The 24,009-nt window shown below is 49.3% G+C and overlaps 1 protein-coding gene across 1 annotated transcript in view; it reads left to right on the top strand.

Annotated features, from left to right (window-relative positions):
• The window catches only part of BSN (bassoon presynaptic cytomatrix protein), a 530,858-nt gene that overhangs the window by 443,959 nt on the left and 62,890 nt on the right, over positions 1-24,009 (top strand). Inside the window, exon 4 of the mRNA XM_059716147.1 lies at positions 15,226-15,657. Coding sequence (XP_059572130.1) covers positions 15,226-15,657 — 432 coding nt within the window. The remainder of the gene's footprint in view (positions 1-15,225; positions 15,658-24,009) is intronic.

Raw genomic sequence — 24,009 nt, 5'->3', positions numbered from 1 at the left:
TCCACAATTCAAAAAGGATGTGGAGAAGCTTGAGAGAGTCCAGAGAAGAGCCATGTGCATGATCAGAGGTCAGGGAAGCAGACCCTACGATGACAGGCTGAGAGCCCTGGGGCTCTTTAGCCTGGACAAGCGCAGCCTCAGGGGTGATCTGATGGCCACCTACAAGTTTATCAGGGGTGACCACCAGTATCTGGGGGAACGTTTGTTCACCAGAGCGCCCCAAGGGATGACGAGGTCGAATGGTCACAAACTACTACAAGATCATTTCAGGCTGGACATAAGGAAGAATTTCTTTACTGTCCGAGCCCCCAAGGTCTGGAACAGCCTGCCACCGGAGGTCATTCAAGCGCCTTCATTGAACACCTTCAAGATGAAACTGGATCCTTATCTTGCTGGGATCCTATGACCCCAGCTGACTTCCTGCCCTTTGGGCGGGGGGCTGGACTCGATGATCTTCCGAGGTCCCTTCCAGCCCTAATGTCTATGAAAGTCTATGAAAGACCTTGTCTCAAGGCCTCTAATCAAATGTGTGGCCCTCCTTTGGATTCTCTCAAGCTTCTCCACATCCTTCCTGAAGGGTGACACCCAGAACTGGATGCAGTACTCCAGCTGCAGTCTCACCAAAGTCGAGTTGAGTGGGAGAATGACATCCTTAGCCCTGCTCGAGATGCCTTGGTAGATGCATGCCAGTGGTTTATTAGCTCTGCCAACTATGGCATCACATTGGTGGCTCATGTTCATTTTGTTGTCTGTCATGACACCCAGGTCTCATCCAGTTGTAGTGCTGGCAAGCATAGCACTGCCGAGCCTGTAAGTGGGTTGTGGATTATTTCTCCCCAGATGAAGCACTTTACATTTCTCCGTATTAAATGACGTCAGGCTGAGGTCCACCTGCCTCGCAAGCCTGTCCAGATTGGCCTGTAATGCCATCCTGTCTTCTAGCATAACCATGCTCCCCCATAGTCCAGGTATCAAAAAATACCCCAGGGTAAAAAAGCGGGGCAGGGCACAGTCCCGGACCATGCCCTTAGATAATCGCAGGCTCAGGTCCTCCACAGAGCTGCTCTGGTAGCCAGCCAGAGCATCTCTATGGCTGGCCCTTGCCCTGGTACTAAAGCACACTGCCTGCCTATGCAAGGCAAGCAACAGTGCAAGTTTCAGGGACCTGGACCTGGGCCCAGGCAAGTAAGGGGTAGCTGGGGCTGGAGGAAGGGAGGAGGAGCATGGGGGTGCAGTTCAGGAGGAATGGGTCCCCCACCTGCCCCCCACCCAGCCCAGCCTCCCCCACCCTCTCCCCTGCCTGGCCCCTGCCCAACCCCAGAAAGCGCACAGCACCACGCAGCACCCTGCTGAGCTGGGCAGCACCCATGCAATGCAGCAGGGGCAGTGTGGGTGCCAGGTGGTGGGGGCTGAGCCCCATTGCCCTGCACTGTGTAGTGGAGCTGTGCCGTGGGGCCCCAAGTGGCCCCAATGGCTGCTGATGGTGCTGGTGAGTGCAGGGAGGCTGGGGCCAGGCATGGGGGGAGCAGGGGAGTGGGGGAGGCCTGGGGCTGAGCAATGGAGAGGGTGGGGGAGGGCGGTGGCATGTGGGCTCTGTGGGGGGCAGTAGGAGCCCCTGTGAGGGGACTCTGAGCCCTTCAGGGTTGCAGTAGCCCCTGCAGGGGGGAGGGGCTCTGGGCCCTGTGTGTGGGCCTGTAGCCCCTGCAGGGGGGACAGTAGCCCCTGCAGGGGGGCTCTGGGCCCTGAGGGCAGGGCTGGGAGCCTGCAGGAGGAGCAGTTCAAATGCTGGGGGGGGGGGGGAGGGGGGGCTGCACCCCATGGAGGACAGGGGACCCACCCCTCCTAAACAGACCCCCCCACATCCAGTCCCCCCAGAATCCTCCCACACCTACCCACACACTGACCCACACCCCCCCACACCCACCCGCATCCCCCCCTCACCCCTTCCCATCCCTCTCCTGCAAAACCCACATCCCCCCATCACACACCCATCATGTCATAAGAAAACCAAAAGATATAGATATTTAGAATTTATTTTATTATGATGATAGTGATACTCATAGGCTTCTAAGTTGCTTTAACATTGTAAATATAACAATAAAACATGGCCCAACTGATCTCTCTCTCTCTCTCTCTCTCTCTCTCTCTCTCTCTCTCGGTATAGTGGTCTTTTGTTCTAATTGTGGAAGAACATGGACTTTGGGGTATTTTAAAGAGTGGACTTGAGATGTTGCTTCAGCAATCCAGCTGCCACATGGGGTAGTGTCCCCAGCTACCAAGTGGCCAGGCCCCAGAAGGTCCTGTCTATTTGTGTCATCCAGGTACCATGGGCCCTAAGGCCCACCTGACTAACGAGTAGCCCCTACTGTATGGGGCCAGTGGATGAATGATGCAACAAAATTCTTGGGACAACAAAGGCAAAAAGCAGGACAGGAGTGACATGAGGGTCAGAGGGTCAAAATGTGAAAATAAGCGCTCCTGAGGGGGACACCATGCAGAGCCCTCCGGGCTGTGCCCACTGGTCCTCAGAAATGTCCCCCACAAGCTCCTGTCTACTTGTATTATTCAAGTACCGTGGGCCCTAAGGCCTACCTAGCTAACTAATAGCCCCTTGTAGGGCCAATGGGTGAATAAAACAACAAAATTTCTTGGGACAACAAAGGCAAAAATAGGGTGAGAGTGTTCTGTGGGTCAAAGGGTCAAAATGTGAGAATGAGTGCTCCTGAGGGGGACACCGGGCAGAGCCCCCCAGACCGTGCCCACTGGTCTTCAAAGGCATCCAAGGAGCCAGTGGATGCTGCCCATGGGTATTCTGCCTGGAAACAACATGCACGGACCGGTGAGAGGTATGCAGCCTTGCAGTCTCCAAGCACTTTCCTGGCCAGAGCCTCCTTTCTGGTCATGTAGAGGGCCCACTTGGCCAGGCCCAGGAGGAGGTTGACCAGGAGATCCCAGGGCTTGGTGGGGTCACAGATGGGGTTCCCAAAAATAAAACGGTGGGTGGTGAAGTCCATCCAGAACCTCAGGAGGAGGTTCCAGAGGTGGAGGGGCTGCCGCCTGGCACACTTGAGTATCACCTGTGCCAGGGTCTCCCTTTGCCCACAGAAGGGGCAGGAGACTGGGGTGTCTGTAAAGCTCACACATACACGCCTGTTCCGATGGCCCCCAGAATTTCCTGAGAGCAAGCAGCTTTTTATACTGCACAGGTGCTGGCCCTGGGGTCTAGCTCCCCTGGCTCCAGATCCAGGAAGAGCCAGGCAGGGTTATTTTTCCCCAAGTGGCACAATTTGTCCCACATCAAAGTGCATGTCTGGGCATGTGTGCTGAGGCAAAAAGGCCCGGCTCAAATTTGTGCCTTTTATTTGAGCTGCTGCAAGTGCACATGCCTGCATGTGTGGATGCGCCCACAGAGGTTTATGCCTTACATTTCCTAGGGTAATTCTATACCATATTCAAGTAAATTACACCAATGTAAGTCCATACGTCAGGTGTCCACTCCTTTTTCTTATTCTGATGTAAAGGCTGATTACGCTGTGGTAACTGTAAGGTATGTCCAAGCCCTAAGTGATGGATGACTCAGATCCTCAAAGGCATAACTGCTCTCCTTTGATAAGAGCTATAAAAAGTTTTCTGCCCATACAGGTTTATATTTTTAGAGCTCACTCTACCCATGCAGCTTGTACCAACATGTGATGCCAGTTGGAAGTGTCTGCTTTGCCTTACATCTTTCCATAGGTGTTAGGATGTAAAGCTTGGAGATTTGAGACATAGATGCGCTAGCTTTGTATTTCCTGCCCTAGGTGGTGCAAGGAGTCATTTTAGGACTATACATTTCAGAATTCAGTTTGTCTTACCGAATACACCTTTTCTCAGGGGCAGCAAATGGCTGTAGGAAAATCACAATCACTATAGGAAAAAAAGCCATTCTAGTGTTTATGGTTATAACACCAGGCCATAGGGCACATGACATTAAACTGCTTCAGGGATGAATAAGGTTGTCTTAGGTTTTGTTTTTAATTTGGGCCTTGCTGCATGGCAGAGTTAGAGTTGTTTAGGTTCCTTAACTGCATTTCCAGATCTTTAGGTTTCCTTTAAACTTAACCTAACTGAAATTCTGAATTTGTAATGCTTTTCAGGTTTGTGATTGATTAAGACTTCTTACATGATTATAAAGATTTCTTTCATCCTTAGTGTGCTGATGGGGTCTTTCAGCCTTAACTCTGCTTCATCACGTTTATTGAGTGGCCCAGTGTTAGAAATGCTGAGCACCTACTGCTCCTACTGACTTCAAAACTTGGCACCAAACTGACCAGCACCACGAACGAAAGGGACCTGGGGCTAATAATAGACCACAGTATGAATATGAGCCAGCAGTGCAATGCTGTTGCTAGCAGGGCAGATAATACTCTGGCATGCATCAATCATTGCATCTCCAGCAAAACCACGAAAGAGATTCTTCCACTTTACTCAGCATTGGTGAGACCCCAAGTGGAGTACTGCATCCAGTTCTGGGCACCACATTTCAACAAGGACGTGGTAGAGCTTGAGAGAGTCCAGAAAAGGGCCACCCATATGATCAGAGATTTGCAAGGCAAGCCATACAAGGAAAGGCTGAGGGACCTGGGACTCCTCAGCTTGAAAAAGAGAAGGCTGAGAGGGGACTTGGTAGTAGCTTACCGCTACATCAGGGAAATACGTTAAGGACTCGGTGAACAACTGTTCTCCAGGGCACACTTGGGGAAAACCAGGAGTAATGGCCACAAACTCCTGGAAGACCATTTCAGGCTCAACATTAAGAAAAACTTCTTCACAGTTAGAGTGTCCAGACTGTAGAATAAGCATCCTCCAGAGGTGGTGCAATCACCTGCCCTGGAAATCTTCAAGAGGAGACTGGACAGTCACCTTGCTGGGGTCACCTGACCCCAGCTGTCTTTCCTGCCTGGTGCAGGGGGCTGGACCCGATGATCTTCTGAGATCCCTTCCAGCCCCTTGCAATCTATGAATCTAAGAATCTGTAAAATCAGGAGTGGGTACTCAGAACATCTGAGAGTTGTGACACTTATTCAGATGTCCATACAAAATTTCTGGAGCCCAACTGTAGTAGTATCAGTTAAAATGTTTTCCTTTCCCTTTCAATGACTAATGTGAGGGTTTTTTCATTGTTGTTCCCTACTAACAAACAGATAATGCAGGCTCCTATCTCCATGCCAGCTCACCCACCCCCATAGCAATCAGAAATAATGAGGATCACCAGCTCATCCCACCACAAAAGCAATCAGGGAAAAATGAAGCCCCTGTCTTTATGCCAGCCTTATCACCCCATGACACTCAGGGATATTACAAGCCCTTATTTTCTGCCAGCTTCTCCAACCTCCATAACAATAATGCAGACGCCTACCTCCCACTTCATCACAAACAGAGATAATGCAGACCCCTACCTCTGTGCCAGCCCTTTTACCTATAGCAATCAGGACTAGTGGAAGCTTCTTTGCTCAGCGCAGTAGTTACTCACACTTCATCATATACATAATTTTGCAAATGCACAACTGGGATGTTTCTCCTCCGGATCCTCATGACTTGTCTTTATCAGAGGTATGGCGGTGCTAAGTGCAGTGACAATACATCATTACTGCACCTTATCAAACAGCAGGCAGCCTGCTTTGCAGCTACGTGGGGATAAGGCAGCTGAACACTGAAAACTGTGTATATGATGAAAATGTTTTTGTTCTTGTTTCTCAGCTGCGTGTTCTCTGGTTCCAGGAGGTATTTGTAATTGATTCTTTTTTGCATAGCTGAGTGCATGGTCATTTCTCTGGTACCTGGAATATTCTTGGAGCACTGTTAATTATCTGATAAGCAGACTATGATCTGTGCCAGCACTGTCACATTGGCTCCTCCCTAAGTAGAGACTCTCAGGGCACCTGAGGACTTGGAATTTGGATATTAGAAATGAGGAACAGCCTAGAGTCTCTAGTCAATGCCCTCAGCCAGAATTGATAGCAATCTCCAGGAGGAAAGCCCAGCATACTATGGACCACGTCCAAGAAGGGCTTCATTACCTCCCAAGCTTGGTGCCATAATGTCTAACTTTTAGACATAGAGCTCAGGGGCAGAATACAAAGCCAGAATTAAGTACTTTTGGTCTCTACCAGTGCATGGCAAGAACTGGGTTTCTCAGAAAGGCCATTTTAAATCCTGAATGCTAAGTGGGGAGCAGCCTAGAGCTAGAGCTAGGAAAGGTTCACAGGAGTCTCTCTGAAGCCACACCTACTTCAACCTTGGAGCTCAAGTGCCCGAGGTTGCAGGTGGGCACCTCTGTCCACTTGGGATTCAGAAATAAGTCTTCACCTCTGTGGATCAGCACTTTGAGTAATCTTTGAAAATAACTGAGTTTGTGTTTGTTAAAAAAGAGGTGATGATAGTCACTTTCAATATAATAATATAGTGTGCTTAGCACAGTCACCCATGAAATGAGAGATATGGGTTCTAGGTCCTCCTGAGCCCAAGAAAATTACAACCCACATCCAGGAAAGTGTCTTGACCACCAGGCTAGTAATGAGTGCGTGGGGGCACTCTCTACTCCTTTTGTTGAAGCCAAGCCATTGTGCAGTCAAGAGTGCATAAGAGACTGGAATTTAGGACTCCTCCTGGAGCCCTAACCATTAGGTTACAGTCAGACTCACTTTTGCTTGCTCTCCTTCTGGTCCTGTTCTTGATTTCACAGTGCACTGTCTTCAGTTAGAGAGGGGGTGAATGCATATAGCCTGATGGGTAGGATGCTCTTCTGGGAGGTGAAAAATATTGGTTTGAATCCCCTCTGCTTAAGGCACCAAGACTCCCATTGCCTGGGTAAGCAATGTAATTCCTATGCGAGGGGTCAGCAACCTATGGCCCATGGGCCAGATCTGGCCTGTGGAGCTGGGGGGATTCTGCAGCATTCCAGTGGCAGGGGGCTTCTAAGTAAAGGTCCCTTTACTTAGGCATCAGAGAGAAGTAGAAGCAGTGGCACCTCATGGGGAACAATAACTGAAGGGAAATAAGAGGCAGTGGCAGTGTGGGCTGGGTTGGAAGATGCCTGTGCCAAGCTCCATTAAAATACACCCTGCTCCAAAACATTGTTGATCCCTGCCATGGGCTCTCATATAAAAGGCAGACAGCTCCTCACTGGATAAAGCCCTTCAAGAGACTTAGGTATTGCTCTGCCTAGTCTCTGGACCCAAATAGAGATTAGGGAGGAGCAAGGCACTAAGCTGCTAAATTCTGAGCGTGTGCAGAAATGCTGACATGTAAGGAGCTTCCCAGGTGAAAAGGGAGGCACCTGGTGATCTTAGACATATGTTGAACAGTGGGTTTTTTATCCTATTCTGAAATTACAAATATAATGTCCCCCTAAGTCCTGTATTAAGCATCTAAATCCTTTGTTGGATCTGGCCCTAAGTTAGTACCCCACCAGATGCTATCCACAAAAGTGCCTGATTTGTAACTGGCTTTCTGAATTTGCATGCCAGAAGCAAATGGATTTTCTTGGACAAATATAGCACTTAATAGGGATAAAGCACTTTTCCAGCAGATTGCTCCCAGAGTTGGTGTTTCCATGGATTTTCATTGTTCTAATCAGCAGCAGCCTTACAGCTAAGCAAAAACTAGAGAGGCTCTTACCCTCTTCCTTTTGGACCCTGCTGATCAATGAGTGGCTGGGTCTCAAAAGGCCCTGAGAGCTCTCAGCTGCCAAACTGGAATGTGTGTGTGATGGGAAAACAGGAAAGCTTTAGTAATTTGGAAGCTAACCAGAGTAACCAGCAGCTACAGAGGGGAAACCCATTTAGAACCAAACACAAGTCACTCTGTATCTGTACCATGCAGTGGGCAAGGAGCAGAAGCATAAGCAGCTCTCTTTACCAGAAGAGTGGAGTCCATTCCTGTCCATATAAGGTAACCAGCATTCCCCTCGTCTGAGCTGCTCTGCTTATTGAGTATTAATGCAGCTGAATTTAAGGCAGACACTGATTTCACAGACCTAGTAGTAGAATGATAAATGCCTGGAGCTTAGAAATGGAAGGCATGTGATGTATTACATAATAAGTATAAAATGTAGCCATATACTCTTCTGGTTTTAGGTGATGGTACTAGTTGGGACTTTAGCTACTCAGATGTAGGTGCATCACAAACAGGTCAAGGGAGGTGATACTTCCCCTCTAGGCAGCATTGAACCTCTTCAGCCTCTGCAAGAGGAGGCTAAGAGGTGATCTCGTGACCACCTACAAACTCATCGGGGGGGGGTCAGCAAGAAATAGGGGATACAGTGTTTACCAGGGCGCCTGTCAGGGTAACTAGAAATAATAGCCACAAACTGGAAGAGAGGAAATTCAGATTGGACATCAGGAAAAAAATCTTTACAGTGAGGGTTGCCAAAATATGGAATAAGCTTCCAAGGGAGGTGGTGCTGTCCCCTTCCTTGGAGGTATTTAAAAGGAGATTGGACAGACACCTGGCTGGGGTCATCTGACCCCAGCACTCATTCCTGCCCAGGGCAGGGGGTCAGGCTCAATGATCTAATAGGTCCCTTCCAACCCTAAAGTCTATGAAACTATGAAACTATGACCTTGGTGAGAAGTGTAGGATAAATTTAAAGCAAAATAATTGCAAAAAAACCCATACCACAGGTCATGTTTACTAACACAAGAGGCAGAGAAAAGTAATTTCAGGAATCCTGTCTATAAAGTTTTTTCAGAATCCTTAGCCTGCACAGAAATATTCCAATACAGAGGGCAAATCTACACTTCCTTTTGGAAGTACTAAATGATGGTATAGTAACAGCCCATACTGTGCTGTGTGTGCAGGGCATGGTTATTTTTAGCTGCTATGTCGCTGTAGCAATGCACTATACTGAGGGAGCACGCCGCTACGGCAGTGTAGCTGCAGCATCAGTTTTTGCATAGCGTCACATGCAGACGCATTCAGGGAGAAGTGTAATGTGAAGCAATAGCAACAGCTCAGTTCTGTCTCCCCACCGTACATCAACAAATAGTATACCATTGCCTCCTTGCATTGTACCGGCATGCGTTTGGTTGGGACAGTGCTATGATCCTGGTTAGGTGGAGAGTCCTTCCTGCATATTCCTAGGAATATTTTAACGATAGGACTGACAGCAGTAATGTGTGCTACTCATCTTCCTCTGAGCAGCTGCACACAACAGCACCACATGGCCTATGGTGGTATCAGGGACCTACAATGAATCCATTTGGATGCCATTATGGTTAACCCTGTGGGAATCACCTGGTAACTTAAGTGAAGTTACAGCATAGCTTCACTGGAGGTCTTGCAGCCTTTCATGAAGGCCACAGTGGTCTTACATCAAGGTTAAGCGGCCATTTGGTTTAATGTAACAATTGACTCAAGAATTGCTTCCTGTAATTTCAGAAAAAGTTATTGTATTTTAAGAAAACTATGAAAAATGTCCAGTAGTTCAGCAGAGTCAAAGAAAAAGTATTTCCTATTATAAAAATACAATAAGAACAATAAAGAGGCTGCAGCCACTTTCCATGTGTGTCTATCAGTAAATACATAAAAAGCTCTGTGGTGTTATGACAGCTGCCAGATACACACAACTCAACAGTACATTTCTAGTCTTTGTTCTGCCACCAAAAGCTAAAATGGGAATAGGAAGAACCATATTGGCCAGAGTCCTGTAATCCACCCAGGAACACCACACTCCCCACACAGCTCTGAGTGTAATTACTAGGCTGGCAGGATTTTATTTTTATTGGTAGACATTGATAAACACTGAATTCACCTAACTCTTACAGACTGACGGAAAACTATTTCCATTGATAATTATTGAAATGTACATAAAGGAGATGTAAAAAAAGAACAAAAAAAACATTTGGGATGGAGGTAAGGAAATCGAGGGTGAGGGAGTGCTGCATGTGCATGTGCGCACACACACACACGTGCGCGCACGCACACATGGCAGCTGCTGCAGGAGCTGAGGGCAGTGCAGGTAAGGTTGTGCTGGGAGTGCTGGGGGTGGAGGGGCAGGGTTTGTAGCAGCGGGGAGGCTGGCATTGCCAGCTGCTCACTCTGCAGCTCGCTCTGCCCAGCCTGGCCTCCATGGGAGTTTCGCTCCTGCCCTGGTCACGCAGGGGCTAGGCCAGGTTGGGCCAGGCTCTGCAGGCTGGGGCCTAGGCAGAGCAAGGGGCCACCAGCACTGGGCTCCTAGGCACTACCAGCCCTGCCCCTCCAACCCCCCTCCCAGCATGGCTCCTAGCTCCTGCAGCGGCCACCATGCATACATGCGTGTGTGCATGTTAAATTGATCAAAATTGAAAAACACCATCCTGAAAAAGTCAATCAAAAAAATTGTTCACCAGGGCACCCTTGGGGAAAACTAGGAGTAATGGTCACAAACTCCTGGAAGATCGTTTCAGGCTTATTTCAGGCTCAACATTAGGAAAAACTACTTCACAACTAGGGTGTCCAGACTGTGACCATTACTCCTAGTTTTCTCCAAGGGTGCCCTGGTGAACAGTTGTTCACCGAGCCCTAGATGAACACTTTTGATATAGTGGTAAGCTACTACCAAGTCCCCTCTCAGCCTTCTCTTTTTCAGGCTGAAGAGTCCCAGGTCCCTCAGCCTTTCCTTGTATGGTTTGCCTTGCAAGTCTCTGACCATTGTTAACAGATTTGCCCATCACTTTGCGGTGTGCTCATTTATTAGGAGTACGTTTCTGGGGGTCTCTGTAATTCTGTCAACGTGCTGCTTGTGTTACTTTTGTTTCTATACAGAGCTGTATCTCTCCCTTCTGCGAGTCCTCACCCCCAATGGAGCTATCTTGCAGGACTCCGTTTCAGTGAGGCTGGGTTCTTCCAGCCACCCAATCAATCAAATACACACACACTAATGTGACATGCCTGACCTGGCCAGGTTGATCAGCATGGACAGGCTGGCACCCTCATATGCCAGGAATCAGCTCATTAAGGTAACAACAAAATGCAGTCAGACACAAGCACACAGGTAAACAGAATACCTCTGAATCCAGCTGGGTGTCCAGTTGACACCCTCATGGGCCAGCATCCAGTTCATTAGGGCACATCTGAGCCAAACTGGGTCAATCAGCCTGTACAAGCTGATCCCCTTATGTGTCTCAAACTCAGCACATCCCAATCTTTTGCCCTAACTGTCCTAGTAGTAACCCCTTGATGAGAAGACCCCACTGTGGTTTTGGTCATTACAGGGATCTTTGGCATAGGTAAAAGAAGCATTGCTGCACAGCAAATGGGGAGGTCGAGGGGAAGGAAGAGTAGGTGAAGTTCATAGAAAAAGTATATCAACCAGCTTTACCATAAAAGTTATGTATTGCCAGGTATATGAACTTATGGTTATACCAGTAATAACAGCCATACAAGAGAGAGACAACTAAACAGTTACAATAGTACATAGTTTCAATTAGGGTTTTGGGGAAGCCTAGCTTGAGTTTGATTAGCAAAAGTCATGTTTAGAAAGCTATGCCTGGAATAAGAGAATAAAAGTCAGGTTCCTGGAGTCAGAGAGAGAGTTGGGGTCTCACCACTCAGTGAAGCTTGAACCAGTCGAGGTTCCCAGGTGTTGTTGGAGCTGGCAGACAGGCAGAGTCCTTAGCACGATCAATGGCGAGATTCCAGGCAGAAAAGGAGTGGAACTGTTGCATCTTTGGATCCAAGTACCAGGACAGAAACTTGAGCTTGGGTAGGGGTTTTTGCAGAGAACTAACAATGGCTCAAGGGAGAACACTAGGTTTGTTTAGGGGCAATGGTTCATATGCTGGATAACAGGAATTGATCACTGCTGGCTATAGGTGGCATTACTCTGAGGGAGCTCACAGTACAGACAGGAAGATTCAGTGTTTTGGATACCAATAGAGGAGTCATTACTAGAATTGGTCTGATAAATGCTGAGCTGGGTGTGTGTAGATGTGGGTTGATTAGCATTTGGAGCAAGGATTCCTCATCATGCAGTGCTCCCCTGCTTTTCTGACCCCAGAATTCAATGCAGTCCCATGCTAATGAAGCTGCATTCCTGTCCCATCTCCCATTTAAATGAGTTGTCATCTGGTTCCATCTCAGATGCAAATGAGACCAGGGGAGTTGCTTCACTCTTGTCACCCTTGTCTGGAGGGCTTTAGGTCTGTCTCCCACTGCATCTTCTTTGTCTTTTGTAAGATGCATCAATTAATGCGTTCCAGCATATTGTTGGCCCTGCTGGCTATAGCATCACACTGCTGGCTCATGTTCATACTGTGGTCAGTTATTACCCCCAGGTCTGTGATGGCAAGTGATGGGGGATCTTCAGTCCTGCTGCCTGATGAGAGGCAGCAGTTGCACAAACACCCATGTCATGAGTTTTGCCTGTGAGCAGCTAGGGGCACGGGGACCCAGAACCCCCTGCACCTATCCCCTTGACAGCTGGCAGGCTTTGTGGCTGCAGTGGGGCCTAGCAGCCAGGCCTGCAGTAGTTCCCCCCTCCCCCCCCAGTGCCCCAAGACAAGCACAGTTGCACAAGTACCTATGACACGAGTTTTGCCTGTCAGCAGCCAGAGGTGCAGGGCCCCAGAACCCAGAAGCCCTGCACCGATCTCCTTGACAGCTGGCAGGCATTTTGGCCTCAGCAGGGGCCAGCAGGCCTGCAGCTTTCACCCTGGTGCACCTTAACACACCGTGTCACTCATGTCACGAGTTTTGCTTGTCCGCAGCTTGAGGTGTAGTTTTCCCCAGACCTCTGCACCTATCTCCTTGAAACTTGGCAGGCTTCATGGCCTCAGCAGGGGCTACAATCCCTGCAGTTTTGACCCTGCTGTGGCTTAACACATACAAGTGATATGAGTTTTGCTCTCAAGACTTTGGGGTGCAGGTTCTCTGAAACCCCTGCACCTATCTTCTTGAAACTTGGCAGGCTTCATGCCCTCAGAAGGGGCTACGATTCCTAAAAGTTTCATCGAGATCAGGCCATCAGTGACAAAGTTATAGGCTGTTTCAACCTTCCCCATTATAGCCTATGGGCAAAACATTGAAACAGCATTGAAATGGCCAAACATTTCAACTTGCCTTGTTTTGTTTCGAGGCTGTTTTGACCATATCTGTTCCATTTCAATTTTGCTGTTTCGACCTCAAAATGGGTCGAAACAGCGTCGAAACAAAACTGGTGGTGAAATTTTTCACAGCCCTAATGATTAGCCTGAAATTGCCATTTTTAAGGTGCATTAAGGGCACAGGTCTACACATGTGTGCCCTTAATGTGTCTTAAAATTGGCAATTTAAGGCTAATCACACCTAAATTTGATACCTGCATAAAGCAGGTATCAAATTTAGGTATGAATAGTTACGATGCCTTAAGGGACATGTGGATGCTTTAAGGTGCCAGTGCTGTGTATGTATGCTGACTGAGCAGGCTGGAGCTGAGACCATGGGGCCCTGTGCTGCCACTGGGTGCCACCAAAAAGAAGCAGCAGTAGGTGCTGTTCTCCAAGGCACAGATGCTGGAGCTGAAGCAGTGGTTCCAGCAGCAGTGGTACTTGTCAGTGTGCCAACTGACTTGGCCTGCTCTCAACCGATGCTGGGGAGGCAGGAACACAAGGAGAGGATTAGAGCTGGGGCTGGGTCAATCACATACGGGGGGACTGGAGGCTCCCACCCACTTGGCTGGCACTGGGCTGCACTGCCCGGCTACACTACCATGGGCTTTGGAGCATCAGCAGGTGGCTTAGTACTCTACAGCCAGGCCCAGTGCTGGGTGCAGCTGCCTCGAGTCACTAGACATGGCCTGGGGGCTTTTCTGCTCACTTGGAGCAGAGCCACCCCTGGCTGCAGTCCAGTGGCCCCGGCTCCGCATGTACAGTGGACAGACCCTGTGGCCTCTGGGCATGCCCTGCACCTTTCTGCACTCCCTGCCCAGGAATGCATTCATTGTTCTTGCTGCCCCATGACACTTTCCTAGCATGGTACCCACCTGCTCCCCGTAGGCCCTGCAGTGGCTGTGCATTCAGGGTGTTGTCCAGGGTGCTGCTCAAGGCAGGCCACAAATACGTTCGCCCAGTGAGCCACATTAAGGCACCTTAAGGTGTGCATGTGTAGACACATGCCTAAACCACCTTAATGCACCTTAGGCTAAGAGGCATTAAGTTTAGGTGCACGTAAATTCACATGTAGACATGCCCAGTTTGGAAGTGCTGCCTGAGCTACAGTAACTTATGAGTTATTGTATCCTGTAGCCCCTACAATGCTCTCTGACTTAAATGATTTCTTCCTAGTATAAGAGCTAGTTGGGAAAGTTTCAACTAAATGCATCAAACCTCACACTCTTTGCAGGAATATAGTGGTCTTGATATTGTTTTTATTTTAAAACAGTATGGAAAAAGCTTTTTAAAATATCAGAATGTTTCTTGTCTACAGCTTTGAAACAAAGAATCTGGATTTGTAGTTCACAACAAACTTCCATTTCAATAGTTAAGCTAATTATAGAAAAAAAATAATTTAAAAAGCAATAAAAGGGGTCAAAATCAAAATAAAATACTTCAAAATCACGAAGAAAATTCTCAGTTGATCCAAAGTGACAGTACTGATTTTCACCTGGAACAAAGGAATTTTGTGTTGCTGTTGTTCTTGCTTTATTATTTATTTATTTACTGATATTTTGTCCTAATATGAGATGGGAAAATTTTGAAAATCTTAAAGATGTTCAAGGAGCAGGGAAACTATGTCTCAGGCCACTCAGGTTCCTTCAGGTCTTCTGTGTCCCTGGTAGAGCAAAGAGATGCCCTTTTTGCGCAGGCTTTATCTTTCATTTACTTCTTGAGAAATAGGTGTGTTTTCTTTGACCCATTTGGCTCATTCTTTTAAGAAACCTGCTCCTTGGTGTGTAAGAACTGTAAGTAGCTGTTCCTTCTTCCCTGCAAATCAAACACTTCCACGGGCCTCATAACAGAGGAGATGAAGTGAGATATACCCTTCTCCAGAGACATTTCCAAGGGAATGTCTTCCTTAATGGTTATAACTTCAGGAAAACACTCTAGATGCCATCCTCTGCACCTAGCCAGAGGAGTAGAAAGTCTGACCTGTGGAAAAGTGGTTCCCTTCAAGTTCAGTAGAAAGTCACTTCTCTACTAAGCCCTGGCTGGAATGCAGGCTCCTCAGAGACCTGCAGATGAAAAATTAATTTAACAATGAATGACATGCTCTTTCATTATTTTGCAGAAAAATGAATGGCTGTGTTTGAACTGCCAAACTCAGAGGCTGCTAGAAGGAAGCCTAGGAGATCCTGCTCCGATGCCACTGCCTGCTCCAAAACAACAGCCAACAGGATCACCCCGACACCAACCAGTGGGAACCAATCAGCAACAGAGAGGAGTAACACTTCAGCAGTCACAAACAACAACTCCTCCGGACAGGCACCTCTCCAAGACAACTCCCCAAGTTAAGAATCTCAGGTCTTCAGAGCAGACCATAGTCCAAGAGAAAAAGCCTCTTGTTTCAACAGAAGAAAAGCCACTATCAAAGCCTCCTGCTGACTCTCCAAAAGTTCCTGAAAGTCCAATGCCAAAGGGGAAAAGCACAGCATCAAAGCCAGAAGCAGACAGCAAAGAAAGCAAGACAATCATTGAGGCTCAGAAAGTGAGAGAGCAAGAGGTAAGCATTCTTTGTCCCAGCACCCACTGGGCTGCCCTGTTTATCATACAACATAGCCACATTCTCTCAGAAGGGAATATACCCTCTCACCTATAGAGAAAATCCTGTGGGGTGCCAGTAGGTAGGAGTCAGAGGGCGGTGCTAGGAAATTTTAAAAAGTGATAGTTTCAGAAAACAGTGGATTAGCCTTTAAGTATATTTTCAACAAGGTGATGGGAAAAGTGTATATAAATGGCCATTCTAGGGAAAGCAACATCTCACTGCTCATCAGAAATTTTTAGTGTTTATCTAGCCAATCTAGATTTCTATGATGCCTCTTCAAGTATTGATACACAATACAGTCTGTTTATATAGCACCCTTCAGACACTGTATGGTCAATGCTGGCCAAAACACAGACTTTTTGTTTAATGCAAAATATCAATATTTTGACATTTAATTTTATTCCAGATTAGAAAAAATATTTTTCTTTCCCATGAAATGGATTTGTAGAAAAAAAATGGCTTTAGGAAATTTTTGTTTGGAAACCTCAAAATGTTATTTAAATTGGTATTGGCCTTTTCATGTTTCTAGTATTTTTATTATTTCTTCATTATCTAGAAATATGTTTTTATTTTATTTTTAAAACCATTATGGACCGCTGCTACTCAATACTGCTTGAAATATCTTACCTTCTTTTCTGGCTCAAAATGTCACCTATTTGTGCTGTAACAACAGTTTGCTGTTCTGATTTTTTTTTCTTTTCGAAATATTTTATTCCATGGGGATTTTCCTTGAAATCTAAACATGTTTATAAAAATGTTGAGTTTTGTCTAAACAACCTTTTCCAAAAGAGACCTATTTCAATGAAAATTCTACAGTGTGCTCTCGTCCCAAGCTAGCTTACCAAGAGAGTCAGCAACATGCTATGGAGAGAGAAGAATGCAGGTGTGATTTACTGTAGAAGTGCCCTGGGGCCTGATTCCCTCTCACACTACACTACCTTCTGTTGACCTCCGCTGAACTATGCCTGCGCTATACTAGTGTATTTGTAAGGAGAATCAGGCCCAATGTCTCAGTGGAGAAAATGTTCCAGATATGCAGAGCAATCAGGTGAAAGAATCATTAGTAACTCTTTATGGGGAGCAGAGAGAAGGGGACGAAAAGGACGGAAGTGAGCAGAAAATTTGGGAACAGAAGAGAAGAATGGAGAAGTATGTCCCTGAGAGTCCTGAACACCAAAAGAGAACTCTGAATAAGATATCCAACTAGGAAGCAAATGAAGGAGACTGTTTTTGGGTGTACAGAGAGGGACAGGGGGCTAAGCTCTTGTCCTTGGGAACAGGATAAAAGATAGGAAAGTGTGGCACCTTGGAGAGTAACTGGTTCATGGAGGCATGAGCTTTTGTAGGCAGCAGCCTACTTTTTTAGGGGATTGGAGAGGAGTCTGACGGCAGCCAGATTCTGAATCACCTCAAGTTTGGAAAGCAGGGATTTCAGAAGACCACAATTGCAACAGATGAAGTAAAAAAATATGCAGAACATTGGGTAATGATTTCAGCTCCACGTGGTAAGAGAAGGGATGAATTCTAGGAAAGCTGTAGAGATCAGTGACTTACAGATAAGGAGGATGTGGGAGGAAACTGGGAATCTGTAGTTAAGGATGGGGACACAGATTTCTGGTCTGGGATAGAGCTAGTGGCCAAGTTAAGGAGAGTGACAAGGAAAGCAAAATTGCTAAATAAAGAGCATTTTTATGTGAAAAAAAACAAGCTAGTCTTTGGGCCTGATGCTGTTCACACCCTCTCTGCTGGAAATCAGAATCAACTCTATTGAAGCCAAAGCAGTGGCTATTTTAAAACTGGTGTAAGGCAGTGTGGGCAAAATATGGCCTGCAGCTGGATCTGGCCTGCTAAGTGATTCTATCCAGCCCGCAGCATGTCCTTCGGCCCTGCCCAGCCCAGGTGCAGGGGGCAGCCTGGGCCATAGCACATGTCCATTCTGCCCCTAGGTGCAGAGGTGCCACCTGGCATGGAGCACAGCCTACCCTATCCTCATGTGTAGCTCTTGGACATGCCAAGAGCTAAAGTCTGTGGGACTGGGCAGGACAGTGGTGGGGCAGGGACAGTGCAGTGGTTGGACTCAGCTTCCTGGCAGCCCCTGCAGTGGCAGCACTTTCTGGCTGCCAGTGCCAGTGTCTCTGCCACTGCTAGACTTGGCCCTGCTGCCTGGGCATCCCAACCCATCCGCTGGGCACCCACTGCCAGAGGCGCTGAGCAGGGTGAGCAGGCGGGCAAGGTCTTCATGGAGACTGGCCCAGGACCCCTGTGGGCAGGGCATGCTCAGCTGGGCATAGGGAATGGGGCCACAGGCAGGTGGGGAGCAGTGGCCGGGAGTAGGACAGGGGACAGGGACAGAGCCAGAATAATGGAGCGGTGACAGCATGGGGCTGGGGTCCCAGGGCAGAGCTGCGATCTGCTCCCCACATATCCCTGTGACATGCACTCATTGCGTGGGCAATGGCTGCCCACACAGTGAATTGGGCCATGGGGGTGGGGGGGCATAATTTATGAGGACTAATTATGAGATATGCAGAGTGAGATGATAGTTGGAGGTGAGGACCCAGAACAGAGATCTACGGTGTGAACAAATGTCCAGGCAAGAAGGGAGTATGCTGTTGACAGCTGCGTGAGCAGAAGCATGGAAAGCTGATTGTGAGCTGGAGAGCTGCTAAGTGTGCTGGATCCTCACCCAGGCCACCTTCCAGTGGAAAAGGACATCACCTAGGGGAAAGGCTAGAGAAACCTACATCACAGCCAGTAAAGGAAAAGGCTGCTTACACAGATGTTTGTTGATGCTTCTTAAATTGAATAACATCTGCCAGCAGATAGTTGGGGTTACTCTGTGACAGCTAGGGTCTTTCTTCCTACAGATAACAAATTGGGGTCTGGGTGTTGGAGACTGTTCCACATCTGCTGGGGGATCATAGTTATACAGACCCTTTCCCTGGTGTTTCTATAATAGCCTAATTGTGGGTTCAATTAAAATAACATGTTTGTTTCTAAGAGTGCCCAGCGTGTCTCCCACACCACTCTCTGACAATTGCCTTGACTTCTAAGAATTCTTTGTAGTGATGCCAATCAGCAAAATTAAATTTCATTAAATAGCTAATGTCCCCAAAGGATTTCCTAATAAAGCCTTTGTCTGTGGGTTTCTTTGTTCATTCATTAGGCTGTCTAGGAGTATGCGGTATAGGAATTAAGACCTTCAGTCTTTCGTGCAGGACAGCAGGACTATTCCCTGCCCAAACTAAAAACTAATTATAGGTTCCCCAAGTTCAATGTGAAGCTTAAAAGCTCAGGGCAACCTGGGATTGCACCTACTGCAAACCTTCTTCAGCCCAAGGAATGAACCACTCAGCTGAACAGCAGTCAAATTTTTGAAATGGCCTTTGGACCATTTGCTGCTCTAGGACAGAGGAGGTCAACTGGGGGTACACATACCCCCGGGGTACATGGGAAGGCCCTAGGGGGTACGCGCAGGCAGGCGGGTGGGGATGGAACACCACCACCTCACGCCGCCGCTTGCCAGGAGCAGGGAGGGCGGGGGGGGGGAGAGGGGGAGGGCAGTGGCGCCCCTCTGTAGGCTGCACAGGCACTGCCCAGCCAGCCGGATGCAGAGGGGGTGGTGGGAGGGAAACTTGCACATGACCACTACCGCCAGCACCCACTACCCTGAGCTCTGCCGCTCCACATCCAGTTGCATGCCACCCCTTCCTGCCCCCCCACTCCATGTCTGGCTGCCAGAGGTAAACTTATTAAAAAAGGAAACCCCTGCTCTAGGGAGTATGGAGGCAGGGTTTGGACTACAGGCAAAATACTGTCTCTATCAAGCAGAGACATGTCCATCGAGCAGTATTTGCATAGGAATAAAACAAGGTGTGACTGGACCTAAAGGTAACAGAAACTGCAAGTAAAGACGCCATTGGTACAGGGCAGGAGAACCCTGCCCCTCTCTGTTGGGAGGGCCTGGAAATATCTAGGGATCTGCTTCCTAATCACTGCTGAGTCACTGGGGCAATGAAGCTCCAGTCTTCACCCCAACTGTAAGAGGCCCATTAGAGCAGTGGTTCCCAAACTCTGACAGAGTACCACCAGTTTGAAATGATACAGCCTTAAGTCCTACCAGCAGATTTTTCATACATATAGATAACAGACTATGTATTAGAACAACATCAAAACATTTAGCAATCATGAAACATTGTCTTAAAAGTTATGCTAGCCATATATAACAATTGTAAATTGGAAAAAAAGACAGTGTAAACAACATTTTTGGCTGGAGTATCGAAAAAAACGCAATGTGTACCCTGTAAGGTGCCAGAGTGCAGGCACACCAGAAAAACAAAACTGGGGTGGAGGGTACATGGCAGGATGTACTGCATAATAATATAGTTAATAATCATAAATGTTGCTTTTTTTTACAGTAAATACCAGGTTTTCTAAAAATTCTAAACATAATGACAGTAAATAAAACTTTATGTACTACCTTTGTTCTTGTGTATTCTTTTTTGTTATGCATGTTGTGATAAGGGGGGAAAGAAAAGAGAGGAAAGAGAAGAGAGAAGAGGAAGAGAGAGAGCGAAGAGAGAAAGAGAGAGAGAAGAGGAAGAGAGAGGAGAGAAGAAGAGAGAAGAGAGGAAAGAGAAGAAGAGAGAAGAGGAAGAGAGAGAAGAGAGAGGGAAGAGAAAAGGAAGAGAGAGAAGAGGAAGAGAGAGAGAGAATAGAGAGGGAGGCTGCGCCAGGGCTCCGCAGACTCGGGCCGCAGCGGGGATGCTCAGTGGCACCAGAGGTGGGGCCCAGCCTGGGCTGTGCAGCTCCACGCTGGGGCGGGGGGGGAGGGGGCGCAGCCACCCTGCACACAAGGGAACACCACCTTGCTGGGGCAGGATGCCAGGCTTGGGGGGCTCCCTGCTTGGCCTGTGCATGCCAAGTGCAGCATGATCTCCCTGGACAGGACACCATCTACTTGCCACTGCCAGGTGAGCAGAGGCACTCGGCCAGCACTCAGTATGCACATGGCGTCCCGCGCAGGTCTGGAGGCAGCAGCAGCAGAGTGGGGAGGGGCTGTATGCACTCCGGGGCAGGCATGGGGGGCACATGCCCCCTGGATCTCAGCAGCAGCAGGGGGGCAGACATGGGGGGCATGTGCACACTCTGGGGCAGACATAGGGGGCATGTGCCCCCCAAGTTTGAGCGGAAGTGGGCTGTGCGCTGCACACTGGGCTCTTCATCATGCTGCTGCTGCTGCTGCCACTGCCTCCAGACCTGAGTGGGATGCCATGTGCATTCTGTGCACTGGCCAGGTGCCTCTGCCCACCTGGCAGCGGCAGGCACATGGCGTCCCACTCAGGTCTGAAGGCAGTGCCATGTGATGCATAGCCCAACATGCAGCCTGCCTCCCCCCATGCTCAGACCTGGGGGGCACGTGCTCCCCATGCCTGCTCTGGGGAGTGCACAGTGGAGGGAACCCCCCTGCATCCCTGGAAAGACCCAGGCTGCCTTTGTGCCAGCACTGCTGCAGGGACAGGGTGAGCAGTGGGCCGCCACTGTGCTCTGCACAATGCTACAGCTGCCTCCAACGCCACATGGGACATCATGTGCCTGCTGCCACCAGAAGGGCAGAGGATGCAGTGCAGCCAGCACGCGCATGGCATCGCGCGAGACTCCCGGGCCAGGGGCAGCATGGTACAGAGCTCAGCATGCAGTGGCAGCCTGTCTCTGCCCCACATGCAGATCTGGGGGTCATGTGCTCCCCATGTCTGCCCTGGGGTGCACACAATGGCAGGGAGCCCCCCCCACCCAATGAACTGCCTAGGCTCTGACCGTTGCACCACCCTTCCCAGGGCCCCATTCACCCCAGCTACTTCCCTCGCTGTGGGGACCCTGATCTGCCCCCCTCCCTCCTGCCTTTCCCCCAGCACACTTACCTACTGGGTGCTGCTCGACGTGTGATGCTGTGTTCCTGGATGTGTGCAGCAGGCTATGTGAAGCAGGCTGCTGCTAGGCTCTGGGTGTATGTGGCCCCTCCCCCCGGCCTTCCACGTACCAGTTCCAAGATGTCTATGTATGACTGGTGGTACATGTACCACAGTTTGGGAACTGCTGCTCTAGAGGGAAAGGACCAGTATCTGCAGCAGACAGGATCTGCAGACAATAACAGCCAGCCCTGGGGAGAAGGGTGGGGCTCCAAATAAGGATTATCACAACTGCCACCCAAGGAGCACTGGACATATGAAGAGTCTAATTACCTGAATGAAAAATGCTTCCATTTTTCATAGTTTCATAGTTGTTAGGGTCAGAAGGGACCTGAGTAGATCATCAAGTGCAACTGCCCGCCATGGCAGGAAAGAATGCTGGGGTCAAACAACCCCAACATGGTGGTTATCTGGGCTCCTTTTGAAGACCCCCCAGGGTAGGAGCGAGCACCACTTCCCTTGGAAGTTGGTTCCAGATTCCAGCCGCCCTGACTGTGAAGTAGTGCCTCCTGATGTCCAGCCTGAACCTGCTCTCAGTCAACTTATGGCCATTATTCTTAGTTACTCCTGGTAGTGCTTGGGGGAACAGGGTCTCTCCCATTCCCCGCTGGTCCCCCTTGGTAAGTTTATAGATGGCCATCAGATCCCCTCTCATCCTTCTCTTGTGGAGGCTGAACAGGTTCAGGTTAGATTGCTCAGATGTCATGGTCATATAAGTCTCAAACTAATAGCACTGTCTATAGCCAGGCATAATTCCTACAGGTACAGACCAGCTGTCCCCTCATTCCTAGGATTGCTGATACTCCTCAGTCCTGACTTGCAGCATCTCTCGCCCCCCTCCTCTCCCCCCTCATTCTCTCTGGGTGCATCTATATGAGCTGCTTTACTGTGCAGTAGAGTTTACTACTCAGTAAGCTTGCTTGTCTACAAGTGTACAGGCTTACTGCGCAGTAAACTCTTCTACTCTTGAGTAAATTTGCTACCTGCACATGCATATTGGAAATTTAATCGCAAGTAGTTACTGCGCAGTAGCACATCTAGATGCTAACCAGGAGCAAATTTGCCCCCAGTCAGCCCTGCCACTAGGGGGCCAGCCTCATCCATACCTGAGGGTCCTGGGGCTGGGAGCCTCTCCTAGCCCAGGTCAGGGCCAGCTCTGTAGCAGCCCCAGGCCCTCAAAAGCCTGCAGGCACTGTGGAGTCCTGGGGTATGTGCAGGCAGCCTGTGGTCACACATGGCCACCACATCCTCCTGCACAAGCCACAGGCCAACTCAGCCAGCTTGCCTGCACCCCGGCACCACTCCCTGGCACTGTAGTGCCACACAGCCACCAGGGCCGTGTTGTCCAGCCCCTCAGGGTGCTGGAGCTAGCTGCCAGCATCCAGGCCCAGCTGCAGGAGCACAGGCATGACTGGTTGGCATGCCAGTGCCATATAAAGGTCAAGGCCTTATGGACACAATGGGTCACTGTGACCAACCACAACCATCAGTCGTGGACTGCTCATGAGTCCATGCTGTTTATGTGGCAATTGGATGCCATCCTTGCAGCCCCAGGACCATGGCCGTAGCCATGCTGTGTACTGTAGCACGGGCGGCCTGCCCAATCCTCCGCTACAGCCTGACACCTGCTGTGATGTGTCACCAGGGGAGGGCCCCTCAGCCCACCACCAGCCCATCCCACTGAGCTCCCTGCCCCCAGCATCCTCCAGCAGCTCTGAGAGCCTGAGCCAGCACCTACCCTGCCAGCTCCACAGCCTCAGCCCTGACCATGAAGCAAAGCCAGCCATGTCACCACCAGCTGCCAGCAGTACCAGCTTCTCCCCAGAGGGGGCCCTTGCCTGGGAAGCCACACACCGTGCCCCTCCAACTGATGATACTGCTGGGAGCCACAAGCTGTTGCCGCCAATAGGGACTGACCTGAGCCACCAAGCATGCCAGCCCCACCAACATGGTAAGCCCTGCACTGGGAGGGAATGCCCTCCCTACCCCAGCCTCTGACCCTGGCCCTACCCTGGCCCCAGCCACCATTCCCTGCCTGGTCCACCTGTGCCCCTGGGTTCTTCTCACCCTCCCCACACCCAGCACACAGGGATGTGGGAGACAGTGCAAAACTTTATTGAGCATCCTGTGCCCCTGCAGCTAGATGGGCACGGGCCTCTCACACATCGAGGAATGCACCAATGCTAGCAGTGATGTCCTCTAGGGATGCGTAGTGCAGCCACAGATAGCCCTCCAAGTGGCAGCAGAGATTGCGGGGCAGCCCGGGCTTGCCTCTGCACTATTGAAGCTCAGGGTCTCATGCCAGGTGCACAAGTGCAGCCAGGGCACCACGGCCATCAGC

This window comes from Alligator mississippiensis, chromosome 12 (assembly GCF_030867095.1).
Source record: "Alligator mississippiensis isolate rAllMis1 chromosome 12, rAllMis1, whole genome shotgun sequence".
Taxonomy (NCBI): Eukaryota; Metazoa; Chordata; order Crocodylia; family Alligatoridae; genus Alligator; species Alligator mississippiensis.
This window is presented reverse-complemented; position numbering and strand designations above follow the sequence as displayed.